Here is a 21,673-nt window from a genome sequence, read left to right as displayed (position 1 = left end):
TATCTTTTATGACGTCATACTTAAGAACTCTAGTTGGTTGTTGTCACGTTGTTGTTCTGACATGTTAAACCCGTTTTGAAAACGAGTCTGAAGCATGGCGCCATGATCACACCCTGGCGCAGTGATTGTTTTAACTCCACCCTCGACACAAAGGGAGCAATCGCGATGCTTTTGTTACCTGATACTTTTTGTTCAAGCCGTTTCCTTCTTCCTTCTTCCTTCCGTCATAGGACGAGAGAAGTGACGCCTCATTCGTTCAGAGAGACCTGAGAGAAGGACGCAGAAACCAGGCCAGGCCTCAAGTACCAATCCTGTTGCTTGAAAACCAAACTGAAAAGCACAAAATGTCTGCAGACCGAGACAGCATCATGCCCGCGTACGAGGACGTCAGGAATGATTCATCTGAAACTACATGGTAAACACCTTTTTACTGTGCTACAGTATTTCGTTTGCTTTGGATTGGACTTCAATTTTTCTAGTTTACTAAAGCATTCTTCCCAACTAATGCACGTGAAATAATCCTATTTCCTACATAAACTTAAAAAAGAGCTCCCATTTCAGATATTATGGCTTCGAAAAATTCGTAAGTGATTATTTGCTTTTCTGGCTGAAGTAATCTGGCTTAAATCGTCTGGGCCTAGGCCATGTTTAAGAGGGTGTGCCTTCACACATAACGATGCTTGTCCAAGACGAAAACGAATCAATTCCAACATAAATCTTGATGTTTCCTCGTTTTTCAAAAAACTTAATCGCTCAAATGGGTTTAATTTACCACATTCATTAGTTAACTTATTAATTATATTTTTAATCTAATGGCTGGCACTCCTCGCCGGTCCGACCGTAGGTAGTATTTCCTTCTTAGATTCTTACGATTTTTCAATGCTCCTTTTCCTTAGCCTTATTTCATTTATCTTTCTCCTTCCCTTACCTTTCGTGTAAGCTGTCGAAAGGGTAGTTGACTGACACGATTTTCTGTTGAAATTTGCATATAAATTCAATAGAATTAGAAGTTTATTCTGCTGAGAAACTTTCTTTAACTTGTAACACGTTTTCCACGATTTCAATTTATAATGGAATAAATAAGGTGCCAAATCTAATTTCATTTTACAAACAATATATTCTCTACTCCTTAGATATATCTCCAGATTTGTTGGATTGCCTTTGAAAATATTTTCAATTCTTTGCTAATAGAAAAAACTAGTTTTTTGTTGGTTTTTTTGATAGGGCTGCATTCTCATATTCAGAAGATGGAAAGACCATTGCTTTTGATGAGAGTGGAAATGATTACTCGCAGTTTTTAGCAAAGCTGAATGGTATTTTTATATAAATTATTTTGTAGATAGATGCTTTGATTTTTGAAATATTTCAAAATGGCCTATCACAAACTAGATAAAGTTGAAAATTTATCTGTTTTGTGGTGATTTTAACTTGTCGATGACCCTTTTTATGTCAACCAAATAGATACCTGCTGTTAGTGTTTTGATTAAAACTTGTTTGACTGAAAGTGTTTATCTAGGAATTAGTCATGTGGCCTGCTCAAGGACCCTGATCTCTGCTATTTTTGCTTCACATATGAATATGTGTACATGTTTGTAAGTGTGCTGTGTTTGTTCTCTTCTGGCTCATTCTCTTGTAGGTTAGCATTGAAAAGCTTTTATCCCCAATCAACCATGCAAGGGGACTGAGTTGTTAAATAGCATAAGGTAGTGGAAACTTCTTACTGGAAATTAAGCAAAAAATTTATCGGCTAAGAGCCATATAAACATGACATGGTATAAAATTTATTCAGTTTTATTTATGGTTATCCTTATTGTGCCCTTTATTTGTTGACTTGTTAGTATGGTTTCTTAATCATATTAGTTTCATTTATTGAATGTGATTCTTGATATAGTCCTTGCAGCCATTTAAAGGAAGCCTGACCAAGGTCAATATACCATTTTGCTAAAGGCATGCTCAAAGAATGGTTTGCCTCCAAACTTTTATCAATTGCATAGCATCAGGAATTTAACACTAATATGGGACAGGGGACTTATTCCAGACTTTTGTTTGGAAGCCCATTTTCCAGTGTTGCTTTGTGACCGATTAACTGGTTAAGGAGTGCCCAATTAAATGGAGTACCTGTAAAGAGGTCTTACAAGAATATCCATCTTGAATCTATTTTCTAACCCTCTTTTAAGATTGGTATTGGCAAGGCTTGATTGTTAACTCTGATTGATAATATTTATCTCCAGATGATAATCGTGTGTATGGATTTGTACGGATGGAAACTGGAGATGAGATGAGCAAAAGAGCTAAATTTGTCTTCATAACATGGATTGGCAAAAATGTCTCAACATTAAAAAAAGCGAAAGTTAGCACTGATAAGGCATTTGTGAAACAAATTTGCAATGTAAGTTATACCTGATAACAAAGGCCATAGCTTCAGTTTGTAGAACGGGACAGTTACCACTCCAGATTTTATGCTTAATGTAGTAGGTAATCATCAGTTGCCTGATGTTCACATTAAGTGTGAAACTGAGAGTTGCAACTTGAAACCATCCTGTTCTAGGCACCAAAGCTTGTCCAGCCCTGATCTGTAAACTAATTTGTTTTAACTTTATGTACTTGGCTAACTTTTTATTATGTTAGTTACTGCAATAGTGAACATAAACTCAGTGGTAGTAAAGCTGCCTGACAAATTTTGCAATATGTTTATTAACAGCAAAGTAGACTAATTGGTGAAAAAAAAATTCTCGTTATGCCAAGAATAAACAACTACAAACATAATAGAATATTGACTGATATTTTGCCCCAGTATGCAGAGCTCTCTCAGAGCTACTGTTCTTTTCAGACTATCTCAAACTATTATCAAGTACTTGAGTTATAAGGAATTAGAAGCAATACATAATTTGTATTTTCATCTAGTCATATTTAGCTCAGAAGTTTTTCAGTTTTCCAATTGGCATTGTTCTGGTTGCAATGTGCCTTTTCCAATATTAGATATATCATTTGATCATATTTCATAAAGTTAAAAGAAAAACAAACAATACTATACAGTATATATATTTGCCTTATGATTATATATCTATGGTTTAAATGGCTCTGATGAAGGCTTTAAGCCGAAACAGAAGAAACTAAAACTGCCTTGGCTACGGTGAGATCTCCAGTGTTGGCTTCGGAGATTCATCGCTCATTTTATTGGGCCGTTTGGCTCAGTGGAATGAGCGGGGGTTTTCGACGCAGCAAACTGGAGTTCGATTCCGACCAAGAGTAGTTCGATACAATTGGGCAGCACCCTTTTGGAAAGAATTTTCCTCCTGTCAGCATTTGCCTTATGATTATATATATATATATATATATATATATATATATATATATATATATATATATATATATATATATTGGTAAAATATAAATATAATGAAGAATGGTTTTCACCTGTCTGAAGCAGAGTGCTGTTTGTTTGATGACCTAATAAGCTCATTATGAATAAGGGTTTTTTTCAAGGACTTACAGTATAATATTTGCAAATATCTTGATTAGGAAACAACATCCCTGAATTCAAAGCGATTGCTTTAATTTTTCTTGCAGAATTTTGCTGTTGAAATATTGGAAAGTGACATTGATCAACTTTCTGGTGAAAATGTCCTAGCATTGGTTAAAAAGGCTGGTGGTGCTAATTATGGGACTGGTGTACGAGATTAAATTTTTGCTCTGCTGATGATCGTAAACTACAGACTTTTCTTTGCATAGATCTTTACCAAAACTTCTAACGAAAACTGACAAAGAGGTTGTGATTTAGAGAAGTGATTTATTCAAAAGTTGAGATATGTTCCTAAGATAAGAAAAAGAATTAAAGGAACTGCTGTAGAAAAGGATAAATCAGAATATTCTTAAAAAAGGATAAGTTGATTTTTATTTTTGTCTGCACTTCATCTAAGTTACATTTTATGATGCCCGCATCAAGTTTTTTCTATATAAAATGTAGGAATTAGGAAACATTTAAAGAACATTTGAAATCAAGGATATTGGAGAGTCTGTCCCTAGACTTTTTTGGATTTAAACTTTGAAAGTACCAGTAGGTGATTTTTTGAAAGTCTTTTTAATGTGTCCCTTTCTACTGTGTTGAACCCAATAAACGCCTATATTTGTTAATTTCATAGTATCTTGCAATTTAAATTTGTCTTTAAATAACTGGGAGAGTGTTGTATTTCTAAGATACCATTTGTAGTTATCACTGAGAATCAGAAATAACATTTTTTGCTAAGATAATAGAAGACTCTTTTATAATTGTTGCTGTTCTCTTTGTTATCTCTGTGAACATTTTGAAAATATGAAAATGATTGAAATTATTGATGCTGTCTGGCTTATGGCTATTAATGCAATCATCCCTCAATCAGTACATGAGTTATACTCTTCAGAACTTTTGGTTCCAGAACAGTATTTCCCTTACTCCTGGACGTGCTGTTGATGCTTGAGATGCCAAAAAGGTAAATTAAGTATTTCAAATTTCATGGTAATAGGACTGCTCTGTAGATTCCAACAAATGCTCTTAGAGAAGTAGATAAGTTAAAATGATAAGAGACAATGAGAAGTGAAGCAAGATATTACAAAAAAGTTAAGTTGGGTTACTTTGTCTATCATTTTACATTTGCTCTCATCCACTTTATTCACCAATAAAATGGCCTGGAATTAATTTCTTAAAAAAGGCCTTGTTCAAGTCTGTAATCTGAGGCGCAAAGTAAATTTCAAGCATCGTGACCAGTTTACTAAACGTCACTTTGACAGTGAACAGTTTACTTTGACCGTAAACAGTTAACTTTGACTTCTTAGAAGACACCAAGGGCCTAGAATGCCTATCTCTGTGCTAGAATACTGGAATATTAAATGGGATAAGCTGCAAAGAAATTTGAACGATTTTACAAATTTCTGATTATGAGCGCATAAAAATCTTCCTCCGACAAAAACCTAAACAGTTCTTAGTTTACCTTCCGACGGGGGGGGGGGGGGGCTAAACTTCTCCGACCAGGGGCTGTAGTTCCCTCCCCTCTCTAACGCCACCACTGCCTTTGCCCCCCCCCCCCACCATTCTAACCATACTGGCTACGTTGCTGATCCTTTGGGCTTGAAAGAACGAATGATTTCAAAAAATTTGCAGAGACCCATGTTAAAAGATTGTAGCCCTTGCTTCAGTCAATATACACTGCGCGTGCGTTGTTCATAAACAAATTGTCAATTTCGATATGCTGAGTATCAATGTCGATATTTTACAGAAAAATAAGGTACCAGAAAGCCTCTATTCTATGTTATAACCTCGGTTTATCACTATTTGAATGTGGAACCAAAGTTTGTAAATTAATTGGCTCGCATAAATTTCGATATGCTAATCTCGAAACTTGAACAAATTTTCCTTTACTTTTGAACATCTTCCAGAAACTCTTCGAGCAGGCGTCATTGGCCTTTGTAACAGTAGAAAAACAGTAAAAAACATGTTCACTTTTCATCAAGACCTCAATATCATCAGGAGAAGGTTGACTATCTGTTCCAAACATTTCAAAATTGCTCAAAAATTCGCTGCGCTTTGATATTGCTTTCCAGAATAACTGTTTACCTTTTCAGGGCCTCCGAAGAAGGGGGGGGGGCATGGCCCCCTCACTTTCTTGCAAAACATTAGAGCTTTTTTTTAAAAACTTATGTGAAGATTGTTATATTTTCTCTTGGCCCCTCCACTTTCCAACCTGCGTCGAAGCCCATGCTTTTTTGATAAATGCGGACACAATCGTTGCTGGATGATGCATGAAGTCCAACAACTCAGCTTATAATTGAAGACAATGTTAAGGATGCCAAATCAACAATTTACTGCTTTTTCTGCCACTGTCAAGCAAACTCTAACCCCCATATTTCTTAGTTGATGGTGGTAGGTAGGCCTATAGCAAATCCCTAACAAGGAAAAACGTTTTGTAAAGATCAAGATTGTTGATTTCAGTTTCTAAGAAAGACAGGTTGTAAGAGTCTGGGAAGCAGAGAGACGGTAGAGTGGGGAGGAAATGAGTTGAGGCACAGAGTTCATGAATTTGTCAAAGGAATTGAGAAGGGTGTGCATTGGAAGAGTATCTGGTATTATGCACCTATCTCGGGAGACCTAGGATCATATCTTCGATCTTCAAAGAGCAAATTCCCTGGTAAAATTTATCATCAACTAAGAAGATGGCGACACAGCATCGATGAGAAAGAGACGGAAGAGACTTTGTGAGATTGCAGTTGTCAATATCGAATTGGATTGGATTGGGTTTGTTAAGGAAGCAAAAGGAAGACTTTGGAGCGCAACCCCAAATATGAGAGCAGTACTTTGCCGATGGACGAATTTAGGACCTATAAATTATTCAGGGTTGTAATGCATAGAAGAATCCACCTGCCCTAGAGAGGAGCCCAATATCTTTGGAGGGATGTTTAGAATTGGAAGAAATTCGAGATTTCTAATTAAGTATGGTTTTAGTTTGAACAAACCTAGCGAGATTGTCTTTGCCCAACTGCTCTATTTTTGCCATGTCGTCGGTGAGAAGCGAGGCCAAAATATTTCTTTGAAGAGTTGATGATAACAAAATTATGTTTAGAATCGAGGAGAAAGGAAAGCTTAGATAAGTCTCATCAGCAAAATAATTTATACTTGTAGCGGTGGAAGTTGGTAGGTCATTTATGAATAGAATGAATAAAAGAGGAGATATGAAAGAATCCTGTGGAACACAAGCATATTAGCTAGAAGATCAACAGTAAATTTCTCCTGGGGAAAACCATACTTTTGGTGAGAAGGGAGCTTATTGGTGTCAGGAAACGTGAGTAGAAGTTTGGTCCTAACTGCTTTAGAAATTAAGGAATTGATTAGAGAAACCTGTTCTCTCAAGGGCACTCTCAAAGAATATTTGTTAAGTATGAAAGATCTTGTGAAAAGTATTTTTGACCAGCAGATAAACATCTTGAGAAATACGGATAATCAACTAATGACATGAATTTGTGGAATCGACACGCAGAAGGAATAAGTTAAACTTTAAATTTTTTACTAGAACTCACAAAAACAATGTTTAAGCATGAAAAATGTACCATTACGCTCAGAATTCCGCCGTATGAGATCAAATTTCGAAATCAGCGTATCGAAATTGATGAGAGTCAATAAAATTTAATACCTTTTGTTCCACGTTCAAATTTGATAAAACAAGTTTGCAACATGAGAGAGAGGCTTCCTGGTACCTTATTTTTCTCTAAGACATCGTTTTTGAACTCAGCATATCGAAAATGATAGAAACAATTAATTTACAAAACTATTATTAAACGTTCCAATTTTGATGAAAGTGAGGTTTGAAATTAAATAGAGGCTTTTTGATACCGAATTTCTCCCTATAACATCAGTTTTCATAATCAGCGTATCGAACTTCACCTAATAGAGTTGGTCTTGCAAATTCCCTCGCAGGGTGACAATAGTCCCCCTGGCTCGCCTGGTCTAAAATTTCGTACAAAAAAATTTTCGAACAAAGATTTGTCCAGACGTTTTTCAAAAATAGATTTTAGTGTAATGTTATCTTATATGCTACACTTATATAAAAAATTTGGTTCTTTAAAATCTGTCTATCAACTTATTTCATGAGTATTTCTCTGTGGTTTACTGTCATTCTGTCAATGATTTAATAATGAAGTATCAGTTTAATTTACACGCAACATCAACAGGTACTTTTCAACAGTTAGTTAAAATTTTGTTTGCTAGAATATTTGATGGTGAATTTGTTCACACGTTATCAATGTTAGCCATGCATGAAAAATTCAATGAAAATACAGTTATGCTATGACAATGAATATTTTATGTTAGTCTCTCCTTGACCGTATGAAATTGTGCACAAAATTCCTCAACCCTTCCATGTAAGAATAAGGTTGTAGATGTGAATATGATATTCAGAATGTGGATGTTACAAATATATTTTATCAATGAGGATATTATCAACGAAGGGAGGATAGAATTATTGGGTAGGGGCCAGAGACGTAAGAGATGGGGCTGCAGCCCCCAATCAGTCAGAATATATTTTCAGGCCCTTTCTTTGATATCATGAAGATCCCTTGATAACACGAATATTAGCTATTTTTCATTCATCCTTGTATTCAACACCCAAAAATTCTGTGACCCAAACCACGTTTTCCGTGACATTGTGTGAAGCCCTCTCTTTCTCATTACAAAATATTACTTAGCGGGGTATTCAAAAACCATTCAAAGCGTAAGGTAAGTTTGGGTCTGACTTACTCAATTAGTCCACCTCATTGCATTCACTGTGTGGAGCTGCAGATGCAGACTGTATATCTCAGACAATAAGCACAGCGACAAAAAGAGACATTTTATTAATTTATATTTCGACGTCATACCCAGAGTCGACATAATCGGTGAAACAAAGCTAACATAATCAGAAAGAAAAAATCAGTACGACACAATGGGGTGGACATAATCAAAAAGACATAATCAGTTATTTAAACGTTTCGACTCTTCTTCTTGAGTACTAAAGTCATTTTCAATAAAGTACTTCAAAAACAGCAATTTTTTTAGGACACGTGATTTACGATCTTTGTTGCCCCCCCCCCTTCCCCCCTCATAAAAAATCTTCAAAACTTAAGAGCTCCAGAGGTTTCCCATTCTCGGTGCTGCCTTACTTAGTCATATTGAATTGCTTTGAAGACCTGTCTTTCCATAGTTGGAAAAATTCACTGTTACTTTAGCATTGCCTAAACAATAGGCAAGCTTGCTCGTTAATTATTTGAAGACTTGAAATTCAAATATACATACTAATGCAAATCCGAGTTTTCAGCTGCCGCTTTTGAAGAAGATGAATCGCTCAAAAATCAATATACTATGTCAGAAAGAAATAATTGCAATAAGCCTCAACATGCACAAGATTTTACCTTTTATTTCATTATCCTTTTATTAAAAATAGTTTGATTGAAAAGGATTTCCTTTTCATCGGCTTTTACTGTCGAAGAAAGAAGCTTATTGCAAATAAAATTGTCAATGAACTAAGAAGAGAAATATTATGTAAAGGTTTGCAAAGGTTGCCTTCTCAATCTCTATGGGCATACCTTTAATCTGACTTTCGATTCAGCATTTTTAGTTGTGCATAATCAGAGTACAATTGTGCTTTTAGCAGATGTTTAGACAACAGATCGTTTTCAGCTCTGCTGCTTTTCAAATAAACAAGACCATCTTGTTTTCTGATTATCGAAGCATCTGTCTGTGGCGTCTGAAATGAACCTGTCAAAATACTTAGTCGATCATTAGAAGAAGCTCCTACTAGATGTAGCACTTTGGAGAGCTGGCTGTTGTTATCAGATCGTGAGTTGCTTTCGTAATCATGTCCCTTTATTTCATAATAAAAAATAAATTTGGCAGAAAGAATTTTAATACTGCAATATACATTTATAATGGTCTCCACATCTCTTTTTATATCATAGACGTTCTTTCTTTATCATAGTTAAGATGAAGTGTTGTCCAACCTATCTGATTACAGGTATGTTTACAAAGAATTCGTTTCTTGTTGCTTTATTCAGAATTGCATGTCTTGTTGTTTGAGCTTAGTTCGTTAATGCGGTTCTGTAAAATATTGATCCAAAGAAAAATAACAGCACAAGATAAAATATTCAACACAGCGAAAATTTGCCAAGAACTGGGGAGCATGTTGCAGAATGAGGGGGGTAAAACATTTGGGGGGGGTTAATCATGCTAAGAACAAGAGCAGGGTTATTTTTTGTATGGTTTTAAGTACATTTTGAAGAAATTGTTTTGAGGGGGGGGGGCTAATGCCCCCAGTCCCCCACTTTCATTGTCCCTGAATTGTTATATGCAAAGTCTCGCATGTATTGCATAATTTGATGTATATATTGCAACTTCTCTAAGCAACGACTTTCAGACGATATGCGCTATGACAAGCTGCTTATCTTGCAAAATTTTCATTTTAGTCTTTTTCCTGATGCCAGCCTTAGCACAGAGTGATTGGCTAAAAAACGTAACTCGAAACTACGACAAGAGACTGAGGCCTAATGCTGGAGGTATCAAAACCGTATATATTTTTAATTATTAAATTGAATGCCTTATCTCAAAGTTCTATGCAGGTACCGACCGTCCATCTTCTTCTGGCTAATTTCTTGATGACAGCATTCTATACGTTGCCCTGGGTAACAGACAGTGAGGGTGGCACCTAGGGTATCTATACATTTGACATCCACTGCCTGTTACCTCGAAAATTTACTTGTCTCGAAACAATTTTTACTTCTTTGACGAACTGGAACATATTCTATTTCTCCGAAAAAATTGGGTAATGAAGCACACCAAGAAAGTTTATAAATATCAGATAATATCATAGTAATGCCATAGAGGTTATTTGATACCTGTGTCGCCTATACTTTGGCATGATCATGACCTTATACTTTGAGTAGAATGGAAATTACCAGTACAGGAGAAGATTGTTTGGGAGTTGGGCTATTAGCTTCTTCATAGAAAATGAGTTGATGTTTCTTTCGTTAGGGAAAACTTTTAACTATCTCTGAATTTCTACTCGTAGTATACTCAAACCTTTGCCAACCCAAAAATTGTTAGCACTTTTTCAGTAGAGATGACTTTGACTTTCAAAGAAAAAAGGGTTTACGATATTTCAAAGGTGATCATATTTTAAGTCAAATAACATAAAGACCTAGGATCACTTACGTGGTGGTTGGGATCACTTACGTGGTGGTTGGGATCACTTACATGGTGGTTGTGTTTTGAAGTTAGAATGTTTACTACAGATTTTTCTTTTTCAGCCCTGTACATTTCTAGTAAATGCAACAAATTTGATTGGCAAACCCTATCATGACTAGCTTCGTTGTTAGGTCATTCAAGCATTTCAGTATTTTGAGCTGATTTCTTCTGGCACATGTACCAGAGCCACGCCGGAACCAGGGGCAGGCCCAGTACTTGGGCCCCTTCCTACTTAAAGCAATAAACCCAAAATTCCTTGAATATGGATTAATGTACATAAGCTTTTCTTAATTCACTTATTCTTCTTGATATTTTCTTATTAAGAATCAGAATTTAAAAGGAGACAGTTTAAGTTCCAGTAGACCCCTCCCTGCTTGCGAGGCAAGAGGCAATTGCCTCCTTGTCCAACTCTCAGGGCTGGAGTTTACACTCAATAACAAACCATAGAGTTTGCAATAGAGTTTACAAAGGTAGCATATTTGTATCTTCTCAGCGGAGTAAAACCTCATCCTTTCCTTTCAAGGCTCTGCTGTGAATGTAAGTGTGCAGATTGGCATAGTCTCTCTCGGACCAATAAATGCTAAGGATTTTGTAAGTAAAGCTTTGTCTTATAAATAAGAATCTCCCACATTGTTTATGCAAACTTTTCTATAACAAGCCACTTCTTAAAACCTATTTTTGAGGAACGTATGCTGTTTACCCTTTTCGTCATCTCGAGTGAAAGTTTCATTAAACTACCGTAATTGTAAGCGTATTTGTACAGCATACACTTTTCAGTAAAAGGGGCTACTGTGATAAATCAGGGTCCTGTTGGAACTAAAGTTTGTAAAATAGAAAATTGATATTTGCAATAGACAAGAATAAAAGCTGTATAAACGTAAAAACAACCGGGTTCTGAATTCAAAAACGAAGTAGTGTTATTTTCATTTTCCCATTGATAAAATACTTTTTATTCCTGAAGTCACTTAAACAGGGTCCAGAAACTCGAAAAAGGTGATCTCAGAATGAAATTGCTTGAAAGTGTTCATAACTTGGGGTCTTTTAGATATTAAACACGCTCTCTACAAAACACCTTTAGGTATTTGAAGATTGAAGAAAATATTGTGGAAAGTAAATAGGAAAGATATTATAATAATATTTGAATCTAATTTTCAAAGACATTCGAGATTGACATGTATCTTCGTCACTGGTGGAACGACCCTCGTCTCAAATCTGATGCAAATTTCACGTACAATTATAATGGTGATCCAGCGGACATCATTTGGGTTCCGGACACATACTTCGAGAATTCGAAAAAGACAGTCACCCACCACGTCATGACACAAAACAAAAGGGCAATTATCAAGCCTAATGGCGATATTTTTGTCAGTATCAGGTGGGTAGCAAACTCATTTGAGAAACAATCTTTCCTCACTGATAATTGATAATTTGAGAAAGAAACTTTTCTCTCTGTTAATCTGCAAAGAGATCTCTGTTATGACCACGTGCAGCCTAATTCGGTGACAAACTTTGTCCTTTGGAATTTTGGTCAAATAGTTTTGATATCTGATCATTAGAAATACTTTTAGAGAAATCAAGATTTGTTCTAATCATTGAAATTTTGCATCATAAAATTTTGACTTTAAAAGGGATAATGATATGCAAATCATTTGTCAGAAGATAGAAATTCGAAAAAACAGGTGGTTGAACGACAAAACTGAAACAAAATTTTAAAAAACATCTTCCAAATCTGTCTGTCAAATCAAATTAAGCATCCTTGAACACAGCATTTTTCATTTTGCCTTCTCCTATGTGTCATCATATCTTCATTGTTGTACGGCCTGTTCAATATTTGTCATCGGACAGTAATTTGGTTTTTATATATTGATTCTACAGGGCCACTGCGACAAGCTCCTGCCCAATGGACCTCCGACTTTACCCATTTGATACCCAAAAATGTCGTTTGATTCTTGGCAGCTGTGAGTTTATGGCTTTCATTTTTCTTTTCTATTTGGCTTTGCAGTACAAAGCACTATTAGACCACTAACAAGCTCGAGGCAAAGAGAAACATGAGGGGGGCACAAACTGTAACAGTATATAAACCAACAAAGAATTTTAATCCATTTTGGAGAAAGTTCCTTAGGGATTTTATCTTTAGTATAAGTTCCTTAAAGTTCAGTCTACTATTTAAAGGTTCACTATAAAGTGGTTTCTTATAAAAGTAGCGTGTAGGGGAATCTGGACAATGATTCCTCTAGTAGTGACTGGGAACGAAGAATATTGCTTTACCATTTATGATGTGATTTTACCAAGTAGCTTACGTGATTACTCTGACCGAAAATTCATTGTTTCGGTTCAAGTACATTTTGGGAGTTATTTGGAGGAGGATTTTGGGAGTTCAGTCACTAAAGCCATCTGCTTCTGAGGTTTCCTGCCCAAGGCTAGGACTATGTACACATATTATGTGGCTTGCTTATTCGAACTACTCCAAGGCAGGTACAAGTGAAGTTTATGCTGCAGGTGCAACCGTTAAAAAGGAAAAAGAACAGGTGAAAGTTAATGTAATGCTAATGTTGTTAAGAAGAGCTTTAGGAAGACAATAGAGCTTCTTTCAAAATCTTTTGTTATGGGTGCTAAATTTTTTTCTTGCCCCTCCCCCTAATTTCAAATTTGTGTCGGAGCTCACGGAGAATACTTATTTGGATCATCAGAAGACCAAATAAACACTGCTCTGAGTTCCAGAGCGTCTAGTAGGATAGGAATTGCAGAGAAAGAATGGTGTGAGAGAGCGTTGTTGAGGAAAGAAAACCTTACTAAACGCTCTGGAAACTAAAACACAGAATAGAGATATCTCTTCTGTGACCAGGGTTAGTAAACATCCTCCTAAAGGATTCCTTGGATGGATGTGAATTAGATCTCGCAGCAGAATAGACATGACTGTCTTTGAGAGAATGTATGATCTTGGCCTTTTCTATCTTGCAAAATATTCGGAATCAAGACTCAAGAATACTGATAGGATTTTGCCAATTTTGCCTCCTAAAGTTTTTAAGGAACATTTAGTTGACAACAACCACATTAACTCCAGATGTATGTTTCTGTGAGTTTTTCCGAGAAATCTTCTGTACAAAAGTATATAGCTTTCAAAATCTGAATTTCAATACTGCGCGCTTCCCCGTACCCTCGCTGTTTGGTGATTTTTCTATATATAGCCTTTCTATATATATAACTTTTTCGAAAATTTTGAATACCAATGGGCCTGGTTTTGAGCCTTGCGTTACACCAAGCAATATCTACTGATATTTACTAAATTTTGAGCCAATATTTTAAAGCGATGGCATCCTCTCAAATCTAACTTTCAAATGATCGCTTCTTTTATGGTACTTGGGAATATTCATTCAGATGGTATTCAGCATCATAAAGTCACAAGAAACGTTCTGCTTAGACTTTTCTTGTAACTGCATTAAATATTTCATTGCAAAAAAGACTACTACTGTTTGTAATAAGACTAGAATCATTTCTTTTTAAGGATAAAATGACAGAATTTATAACTCCAGCTTATAAACGCTGCGAAATTTTTCAGCATTCTTTGTTTCTCAGGAATTTCTGAATTTCGATGTCATTAATTTTACAGGCCTTTTGATAAGAATTTATTGGTGCTTCCCTTTTTCTGCTACTGTGAATTTGTCTGTTTTCCAGGTTGTCAAGTAGAGAAATGAAAAAATCAACCATAAATGGACGGTTATCCTATGGGCTAGTACAAAGCAAAAACCGTTCCCAAATATTAACATTTTAAACCATTAATATAAAAATTCAAACTAGTAAATGCATTTAGCTGGAAGATACTTGAGCTATGCAGTCTGAAATATCATTGGATTCTCTTGTCTGGTAATATGACGATTGTCAGATGTCATACGGAAAGCTGAACTCAGTTAAAAGCCTGGCAAAAAGTTGAACTCGGTTCCACTTTTAGTTGAGAAGATGATTTTGTCATGACGATGCGATGTTTGTCAATGCAAAATTTTCTGGCGATCATCCTAAAAATAGTCCAGTGGAAATCATCTATTGAAAGCCTTATCAAAAGTGCGGCTCTTCAGAACTGAGATAAACTGCTTGTCAGACTTTCGACGATCTTCATACTGCTAGCAAATAAAAAATCGAATGATTTTTCACACAGCATGGCTCAAGAATTCATAGTACAGAAAAAGGAGTTAGAAAGCCTTTCCTTAAACAGCGTGATACAGTTTATTTCGAAGCTTTTATGATCACTTTTATAGGCTAAAATAAATTACGCTCGTTTTCTTTATAAGAACATACTTTATAGCAATACCGAGGCTCGATTTGCCACAGTAATGAGAGGGGTGTAAGAACATGCTCAGTCTCAGCATATGGTTTTCCAAATCATCTCTCTCGTTAATAAAAAGCTGCAATGCACAGCTCAACAAGGGCACCATGCAGCGGAACATGAGCACAGTTTAAGAATTCAAACAACCTTTAAGTGGTACAAAATTTGAAAATGGTCTTGAAAAAAGCAAACTAAAACTTTTCGTTTGTCACTCTTCAGAGTTTAAAACTTTGGATGATTTTCTGACGGGACCCTTTAGAAATCTTTGCTGGCCACGCCATAATTAGGTAGCAAGAAGAACAATCAAGATCGATATCTCATCTAAGACAATTGATGATACAAGAGGTCGACCGATTACACTTTTGACACTTTTGACAAGTCGTACATTCATTTAATTCGGAAGAACTTTTATTCGGAAGAATCCGGTTTATATACAGTTAACTGAATATACAGTTTTACATAAGAATCCGGAAATTAAATATACAATTAGTTAACAAGCAGTTTTGACTTTGCTCATATATTGCTTGATCGATTATTTAGTACTGGCTAATATTTTATCAGTCATGCTATGTTCAAATTTTGCAAAAAGGGGTCGGAGAGGTTATAGAGGCCCCTGGGGTAAAAAGAGAAAACGCAGATCACCTGCGAGCGAAGCGAGCAGAAAATTTGACTGCACTAATTGATTGCAATATTTCTGTATTAGGTGCTTTCAAATTGTGGATGTAATCATTGATCTGCAAAACAAATTGCTGGAAATATTTGGAATCTTGGGCTGCCCCATCGGTTTCGGTTTACCTTTTCTAGCAATCTCGTCAACTGCGTCCTCGCACTGCCTCGTAATCTTCTCTTATGTTCTAATTCTGCTTGTCTCTCCTTCTTCGCCATCCTTATTTTTTCTGACAATCTGGCTCGGTGGACCATGTTACGAGGTTAATATCTGTGTGCACTGGTAGCAGAAATAAAAAAGATTTATTGAAATTGATTTTAAAGCAGCGGATAGTATAAAATTGTCTAATTAAGCGGGGGGCTGAACTTGCGTAATCCTGTTAAAGTTCATCTTAGAAACCCTTTTAATTACGATGGTTATTAACTAAATTTCCTCAACACACGGTTCCCTTTCGAACGGAACAGTGTAAACAGTAAACACCTATCCGAGACGATTTTGTCACGGATTTACAAAGAGGTCTTTTGAATGGCATTTTCAGGTAATCGAGGCTTTGATTCTGGCGCAATTTTTTAGATGAGGGAATTGTCAAGATGGCTGCTGAAAATCCAAACTACGTTGCCAATTTCCTTATCGCCTTGTTAAATTCAGTGGGGCCTCATTTTTTGTGACTCTGGCACCCAGGATGGCTAATCACATGACTAAACATGATTGACCACGTTGTTGTGATGGATTCCTCGCGCCAATTTCATTGGCTGATCACGTGATTTGTTTACTTTCTATTGTTATATTCCTAGCTTGATTTAAAAACTTGTGCTCTTTTTGAGTAGAACTCAGTTTGGAACCAAATACTTTGTGTAATATAAGCATGAAATTTCACTCTCTATTTTCTAGACTCTTTCTCCGGGAACAATTTGGACATGAACTGGAAAAAGGACCCTGTCACCATTGACACAGTTTCTGGTTACGTCCAGGTTTCTTCTTACGTCTTCAAGCGATTCGATACAAGGAAGATCAAATACGTAATGGGGAATCCACCAGGTAAAACAGACTCATTTTTCTCTTGCCCATCAGTGGCGTTTACCAAAAGATCTAAGCAGTTTTAAATTGATCTTTTGGGAGTAAACTGAATGTAAAGCATGGTAAAGGGGCAGATGTCTTGAGCTCAGTCTATTATTTCATAAAAGCGTATCTAGGCCTGAGCCCTGTATCTCACAGATGAACATCTTAGCTTTCTTTTTGGAGCTAAAAGCTCTTTAAAAGCAACACGACTGTTGTTTGCAAGTCATCCGAGAATCCAAAATCAGTCCATTAGCATAAGTTTGGAAAATCATTATCCTTTAAGGGGATACTTCTGTTTCGTCACTAAGTCTAAACCAGGATGTAACTAAGGACCCTGACTCTAAGGATTCCAATGAAATCGAGGTTTTTTATCAGGCTATCTTTCCCAAGAGTTTCACGTCACGCCACTGTGTATACTGTCAATAAACTGCATTGTCATAAAATTGCAATCTTCCAAAACCCAAAAATCTCATAAATTTCCAAAACCCAGAAAGCCATCGCCCTCAAATGAGGAGCCTAATTTTAATCCTTCGACAAGAGCTGCTACTCATAAACTCTTCAAGATCTTTGACAGGCATCGCAGAGCGTTGAGAAAAGTGGGGGCCTAAAAAATGGGGGCTAAAACCTAATAAGTGGCTTGACTAGTGATTCATCGTTAATTTTTTTCATTTTTGGCAAAAAGTGGGAGGCTATAGCCCCCCAAGCCCCCCTTCTACTCCGCGACGCCTGATTTGTAACTTTGTACCTTTGTAACTCTTCACTTCTCTTACCTAATCTGCATGAATTTCTTCATAGAAAGCTTCATCGTTCTGGAATGCATTTTTACATTAAAGCGTTCGTTTGTTTCCAGTTTGAGCAGAATTTACATTCCAAGCAGCTTTCTCGTTCTGCTTACATGGGCGACGTTTTATCTTCCTAAAAGCGCTGTTCCAGCAAGAGTGACTCTCATCGTAACAAATTTCCTAGCAACTGTGTTTATCATGCAAAGCACAGCATCGCAAATTTCTGATGTTGAATACACGACTGCTGTTGGAGTCTATCTGCTCAACAACGTCATTTTCATCACGTTGGCGCTCTTCGAATTGCTCTTGGTTCTCAATATCCGATGCCGGACAAAGGTACTTCTATACTGTGGCCCTGCTCACTCCTTACCGGGCCCAGCACCTACCGAGTTAACATTCGTGCCACAAAGGAATTCTGTTCACACGACAACTCTGGAGTCCGATACTCATCGTACCTACTCAATGAAATAAAACTTAAGTAAAGTGAAATCGCTTCGCTTTGGATGTGGGATTGAAGCGTACCAAATTCCTTTTGAGTTGGGTGAACACATTTAGGTTTTGATGATAATGCCCTGATCGTAACTGACGTAAGATAGGCTGTCACTCTTGAACCTCCTTTTGAGTGTGAGGTTTTGCGCAGAGACTTTAGAGATAAGACTGCATGGTACGCAGAGTAGCGTTGCCGTGTGAACCGAAGCAATGAATGAATCCAATATCTTGTAACAAGCCTCCATGTCATTTTTTGGATTGAGTTTGTGAGTCAGATACAATATAGATCCGGCATCATGTGCAATTGCAAATAATTTTCAAATAATTTTGCAATTGCAAAACAAACAAATATTGATAAATCTACAGCTTCTCCTTCAGGGCGGTGACCAGATTTCGTTAAATTCTCTTACGAAGTTTAATTGAAACAATTGAAAAATTGCAAATACTTTTGGTTCAAAAAACCTTACAGTATTTTCATGGAGGTAATTACAGACAATATATTTTCATAAACTTACGTGCAGGCCCACTGAGAAGAGGGACAAGGGGCAATTTCCCTGAGTCTGTATGAGCGAATAAAGGATTTTTAGATGGCTGTGCACTGCAATGAAAAATTTTTTCTTCGTAGTTCCTCTCGATGAATTAAGAAAATGACATCTCTAGATAATGACAAGTTAAGGTTTTCAAAACGTTCTATTACATGCTCCCTTTACACCTTTTAGGTTGTAAGACTAAACCTCATGAACGAAACAGCATTGAATGGACTACGTTTAAACCTCTCAAATTTTTCTTTTTTATAATAAAACCTGATGAAGCAAAACCCGTTTATTTTCTCAGGGTGAAGGCAAAACAAAAAACAAGCAAAGCCAAGACAACGAGACTGAACTAGGAAAACTGGCAAACGATAAAAACAAAGATGAAGTGTCAAGCGAACAGGAGAAGGAAATTCAAAAGTTTCATCTGGTTGATCGTTACGCAAAATTAGTCTTCCCTACTTCTTACTTTATCTTCATTGTCGCTTATTTCAGTTATTTTATACCCAAGACGTATGACTGAAGCAGCTTCAAAGCAGCTCATGTGTTTTTACACTGTCATTCAAAATTACGAGAAAAAGATTCAAAAACTTGGCGGAGGAGCTAGCAGGACTTCTTGAACACTAAAGAATCCCAATAAGAATTCAATTGATATTCATCATAGAATCAATTGGTGAGAAAAGCTCAAAACACAATACTGTACCCTATATTACCTTACACTGGTAGTAACCCGGTTTAGCTTATTAATTCATATCAGATTGTAGTTTTAACTAAATTTGTTGTTATTCACTTCTTCAAATATTCGCACCTTCAAAAAGTCTTGGTTCAACCACTGATTGAATACTTTGAAGATAGTACACTTACGTGACAAAAGCATTAGGACAATCGCCTCTAAGCAAATTTGGTTAACCCTTTGCTCAAAAAACAACATAGAAATTCGGTGGAACATAATGAGATTATTGTAAAAATAAACATAAATTTGATAATTTGTAGAAATATAAACTTTTTAGACAAATACAATTTGCTTTATTTTGTATTTTGCCGGATGACCTCCAGGGAACTAGGCAGCCGCCATTTGCACTGGAACTCACTGAAATACTTTTGCAACAAAACATCAGTGGCGGCTCTTGCTAATGGGCATCTGGGGCAATGCCCCCTCAAAAAGATTCAAAGGAAATCTATGATATTCATATTTAATTTTGAAGATAGTCTTACTGTGGTTAATTATATAAGTTTGTATCTCTTCTAGAAAAAGCTCCTTGCTATCCCGTCTCATCCTTAGCCTCGCTTCTGGCCCGCTAGTGCTGTGGCCTTGAGCGATGATGTCATTTTACGGGCAAAGTTTTTTTTGCCCCTAGCCGACATGCGTACAAGCTAATTTTCGACCTCGAGCATTGCGAAACGTGGCCTGTGATTGGCTTATTTGGAGGAATTCGGGGCAAGAAAAATTTTGCCCATAAAATGACATCATCGCCAAACAACAACCACATCTATATATGCTTTTTCTTCTGCGCTCCATGACGATCAACATCGAACCATGAATACAGTGAAAAATTTGCAAACTCGACCTTTCTATCGATTATCGCAATATTGATGGTCTGCCCTCCCAACTGTGAAAGTCACGAGCCGCCACTGCAAAACATCTTCGGATACAGGAGCAAATCTCAAGAAAATTTTAAAAGAGTTTATTTTTGGTCTTAAAAGATTCCATTTCTTGGATATTTTTTATGAAAACCAGTTGTTTTCAATCACATCAAGGCTTTGATTTTGAGAGGGTTATTGAAAGACCATTATGATATTGTTTTTCGAAATTTTTGTCACAAATTCAACATATCAAGGTTTAATGTCTTACTTGAAAATAAAAGGTCTTTGCAAAGAATCATTAGTTCTTTCTGTACTTGCCTGGGGACTTTCCACAAATAATTGGGCAAAATACTCAGCATTTCTATCATAGAAAGGTAGGAAATAAATTGAATTGCTAGGATTTGCATTTTTGCTGACGCCAGTTCTAGAATCCCGCCAAAACAGCAAGACTTGTTCAATCAATGTTAGAATGCTAGTTCTGGAGCCGCCATTTTTTTATTCATCGTCCTAATACTTTTGTCGCGTAAGTGAACATATATCTTCTCCAATGGGAATCTAATTAAATGTTAACTAGATTGTATTATCATGAATTTATGTAACTATTACCGTGTAATATGGTCAGTTCGGTGTTCATTTTTCATTTACCTTGTGTTACTGACGAAAAAAATCGCTAAATTCCAACGAGAGAAAATGCAGGCCATCTTTCTCTCAAAATAACTACAATTGTACAATTTCTCTTCCACTCAGGTACTTTATATATGTATTTTAAAGGCTTGAAGACCGATGAGAAGCTCACGTCCACTGATGTTCACTGCTACGGCCTTGTAAAAGCTGACGCCATTCGTCAATGATGAAAGGGCGGGAAAATGAAAATGAATTCATTTATGGAAATTACCTTATCTGCGTAAAAAAAGTTTCTGGTTTTTTGAAAAGATTCAAGAGGATCCCCGATCAAAAATGTAAGAAAATGAAATGTTTAACACAGCAAAGTAATTATTCGTAAATGATGCATATTCCCCCCTAATTATTATAAGGGTTTGAAAGGGACAGTTTCAAGCCTTCGTAACTAACGATCGCGGAAGAATTTTGACTGAGTAAAACGGCAGTTTTTTCATGAAATTATCAAAGATTCAATTTTTTGAAAGAAATTTAGATTACCTTTCAGGACATTTTGCACGTTTATTTTTTGTTGGTAGTGGTAAAAACGTCCAAAATAGGCCTAAATCTAGCTGAGCGACACGTTTGTTGTCATATTTCTGAATTCTGATTGGCTAATGGGGTATGGAAAATTTAGGTCGCTCATCCAATCAAAGGTTTGAAACCTATGCTGACGAGCATACAAAATAATGTTTAAGCTTGGTGCGCATGGTCTTTGACCTCAAGAATGGTATAGGGTTGCCTCACTCATTAGTACAAGCCTCTTGCTCGTCTCCCTTTGATATCTCAAAACATTGCACTGTAGATAATTTCCTTTTATGCAGAGTAAAAAAAACAAAAAAA

The 21,673-nt window shown here is 36.3% G+C and overlaps 2 protein-coding genes across 2 annotated transcripts; both read left to right on the top strand.

Annotated features, from left to right (window-relative positions):
- The first annotated feature begins 197 nt into the window (after nucleotides 1-197).
- On the top strand, nucleotides 198-4,269 carry LOC135691124 (coactosin-like protein). The gene is made up of 4 exons (XM_065208890.2): nucleotides 198-415; nucleotides 1,225-1,313; nucleotides 2,232-2,389; nucleotides 3,571-4,269. Exons 1-4 carry the CDS (start codon nucleotides 345-347, stop codon nucleotides 3,682-3,684), a joined length of 432 nt encoding a protein of 143 aa, XP_065064962.1. The 5' UTR covers nucleotides 198-344; the 3' UTR covers nucleotides 3,685-4,269.
- A 4,360-nt stretch (nucleotides 4,270-8,629) lies between these two features.
- LOC135691113 (gamma-aminobutyric acid receptor subunit rho-1) lies at nucleotides 8,630-21,572 on the top strand. Its single transcript, XM_065208876.2, has 9 exons — nucleotides 8,630-9,340; nucleotides 9,480-9,515; nucleotides 9,964-10,053; nucleotides 11,265-11,332; nucleotides 11,899-12,116; nucleotides 12,617-12,699; nucleotides 16,621-16,767; nucleotides 17,584-17,906; nucleotides 18,894-21,572. Exons 2-9 carry the CDS (start codon nucleotides 9,485-9,487, stop codon nucleotides 19,110-19,112), a joined length of 1,179 nt encoding a protein of 392 aa, XP_065064948.2. The 5' UTR covers nucleotides 8,630-9,340; nucleotides 9,480-9,484; the 3' UTR covers nucleotides 19,113-21,572.
- Nucleotides 21,573-21,673: the final 101 nt, after the last annotated feature.

Source organism: Rhopilema esculentum, chromosome 4, assembly GCF_057945365.1.
Source record: "Rhopilema esculentum isolate cy_ngs chromosome 4, ASM5794536v1, whole genome shotgun sequence".
Lineage (NCBI taxonomy): Eukaryota > Metazoa > Cnidaria > Scyphozoa > Rhizostomeae > Rhizostomatidae > Rhopilema > Rhopilema esculentum.
The sequence above is the reverse complement of the archived record's forward strand: the minus strand, read 5'-3'. Positions and strand labels throughout refer to the sequence as shown.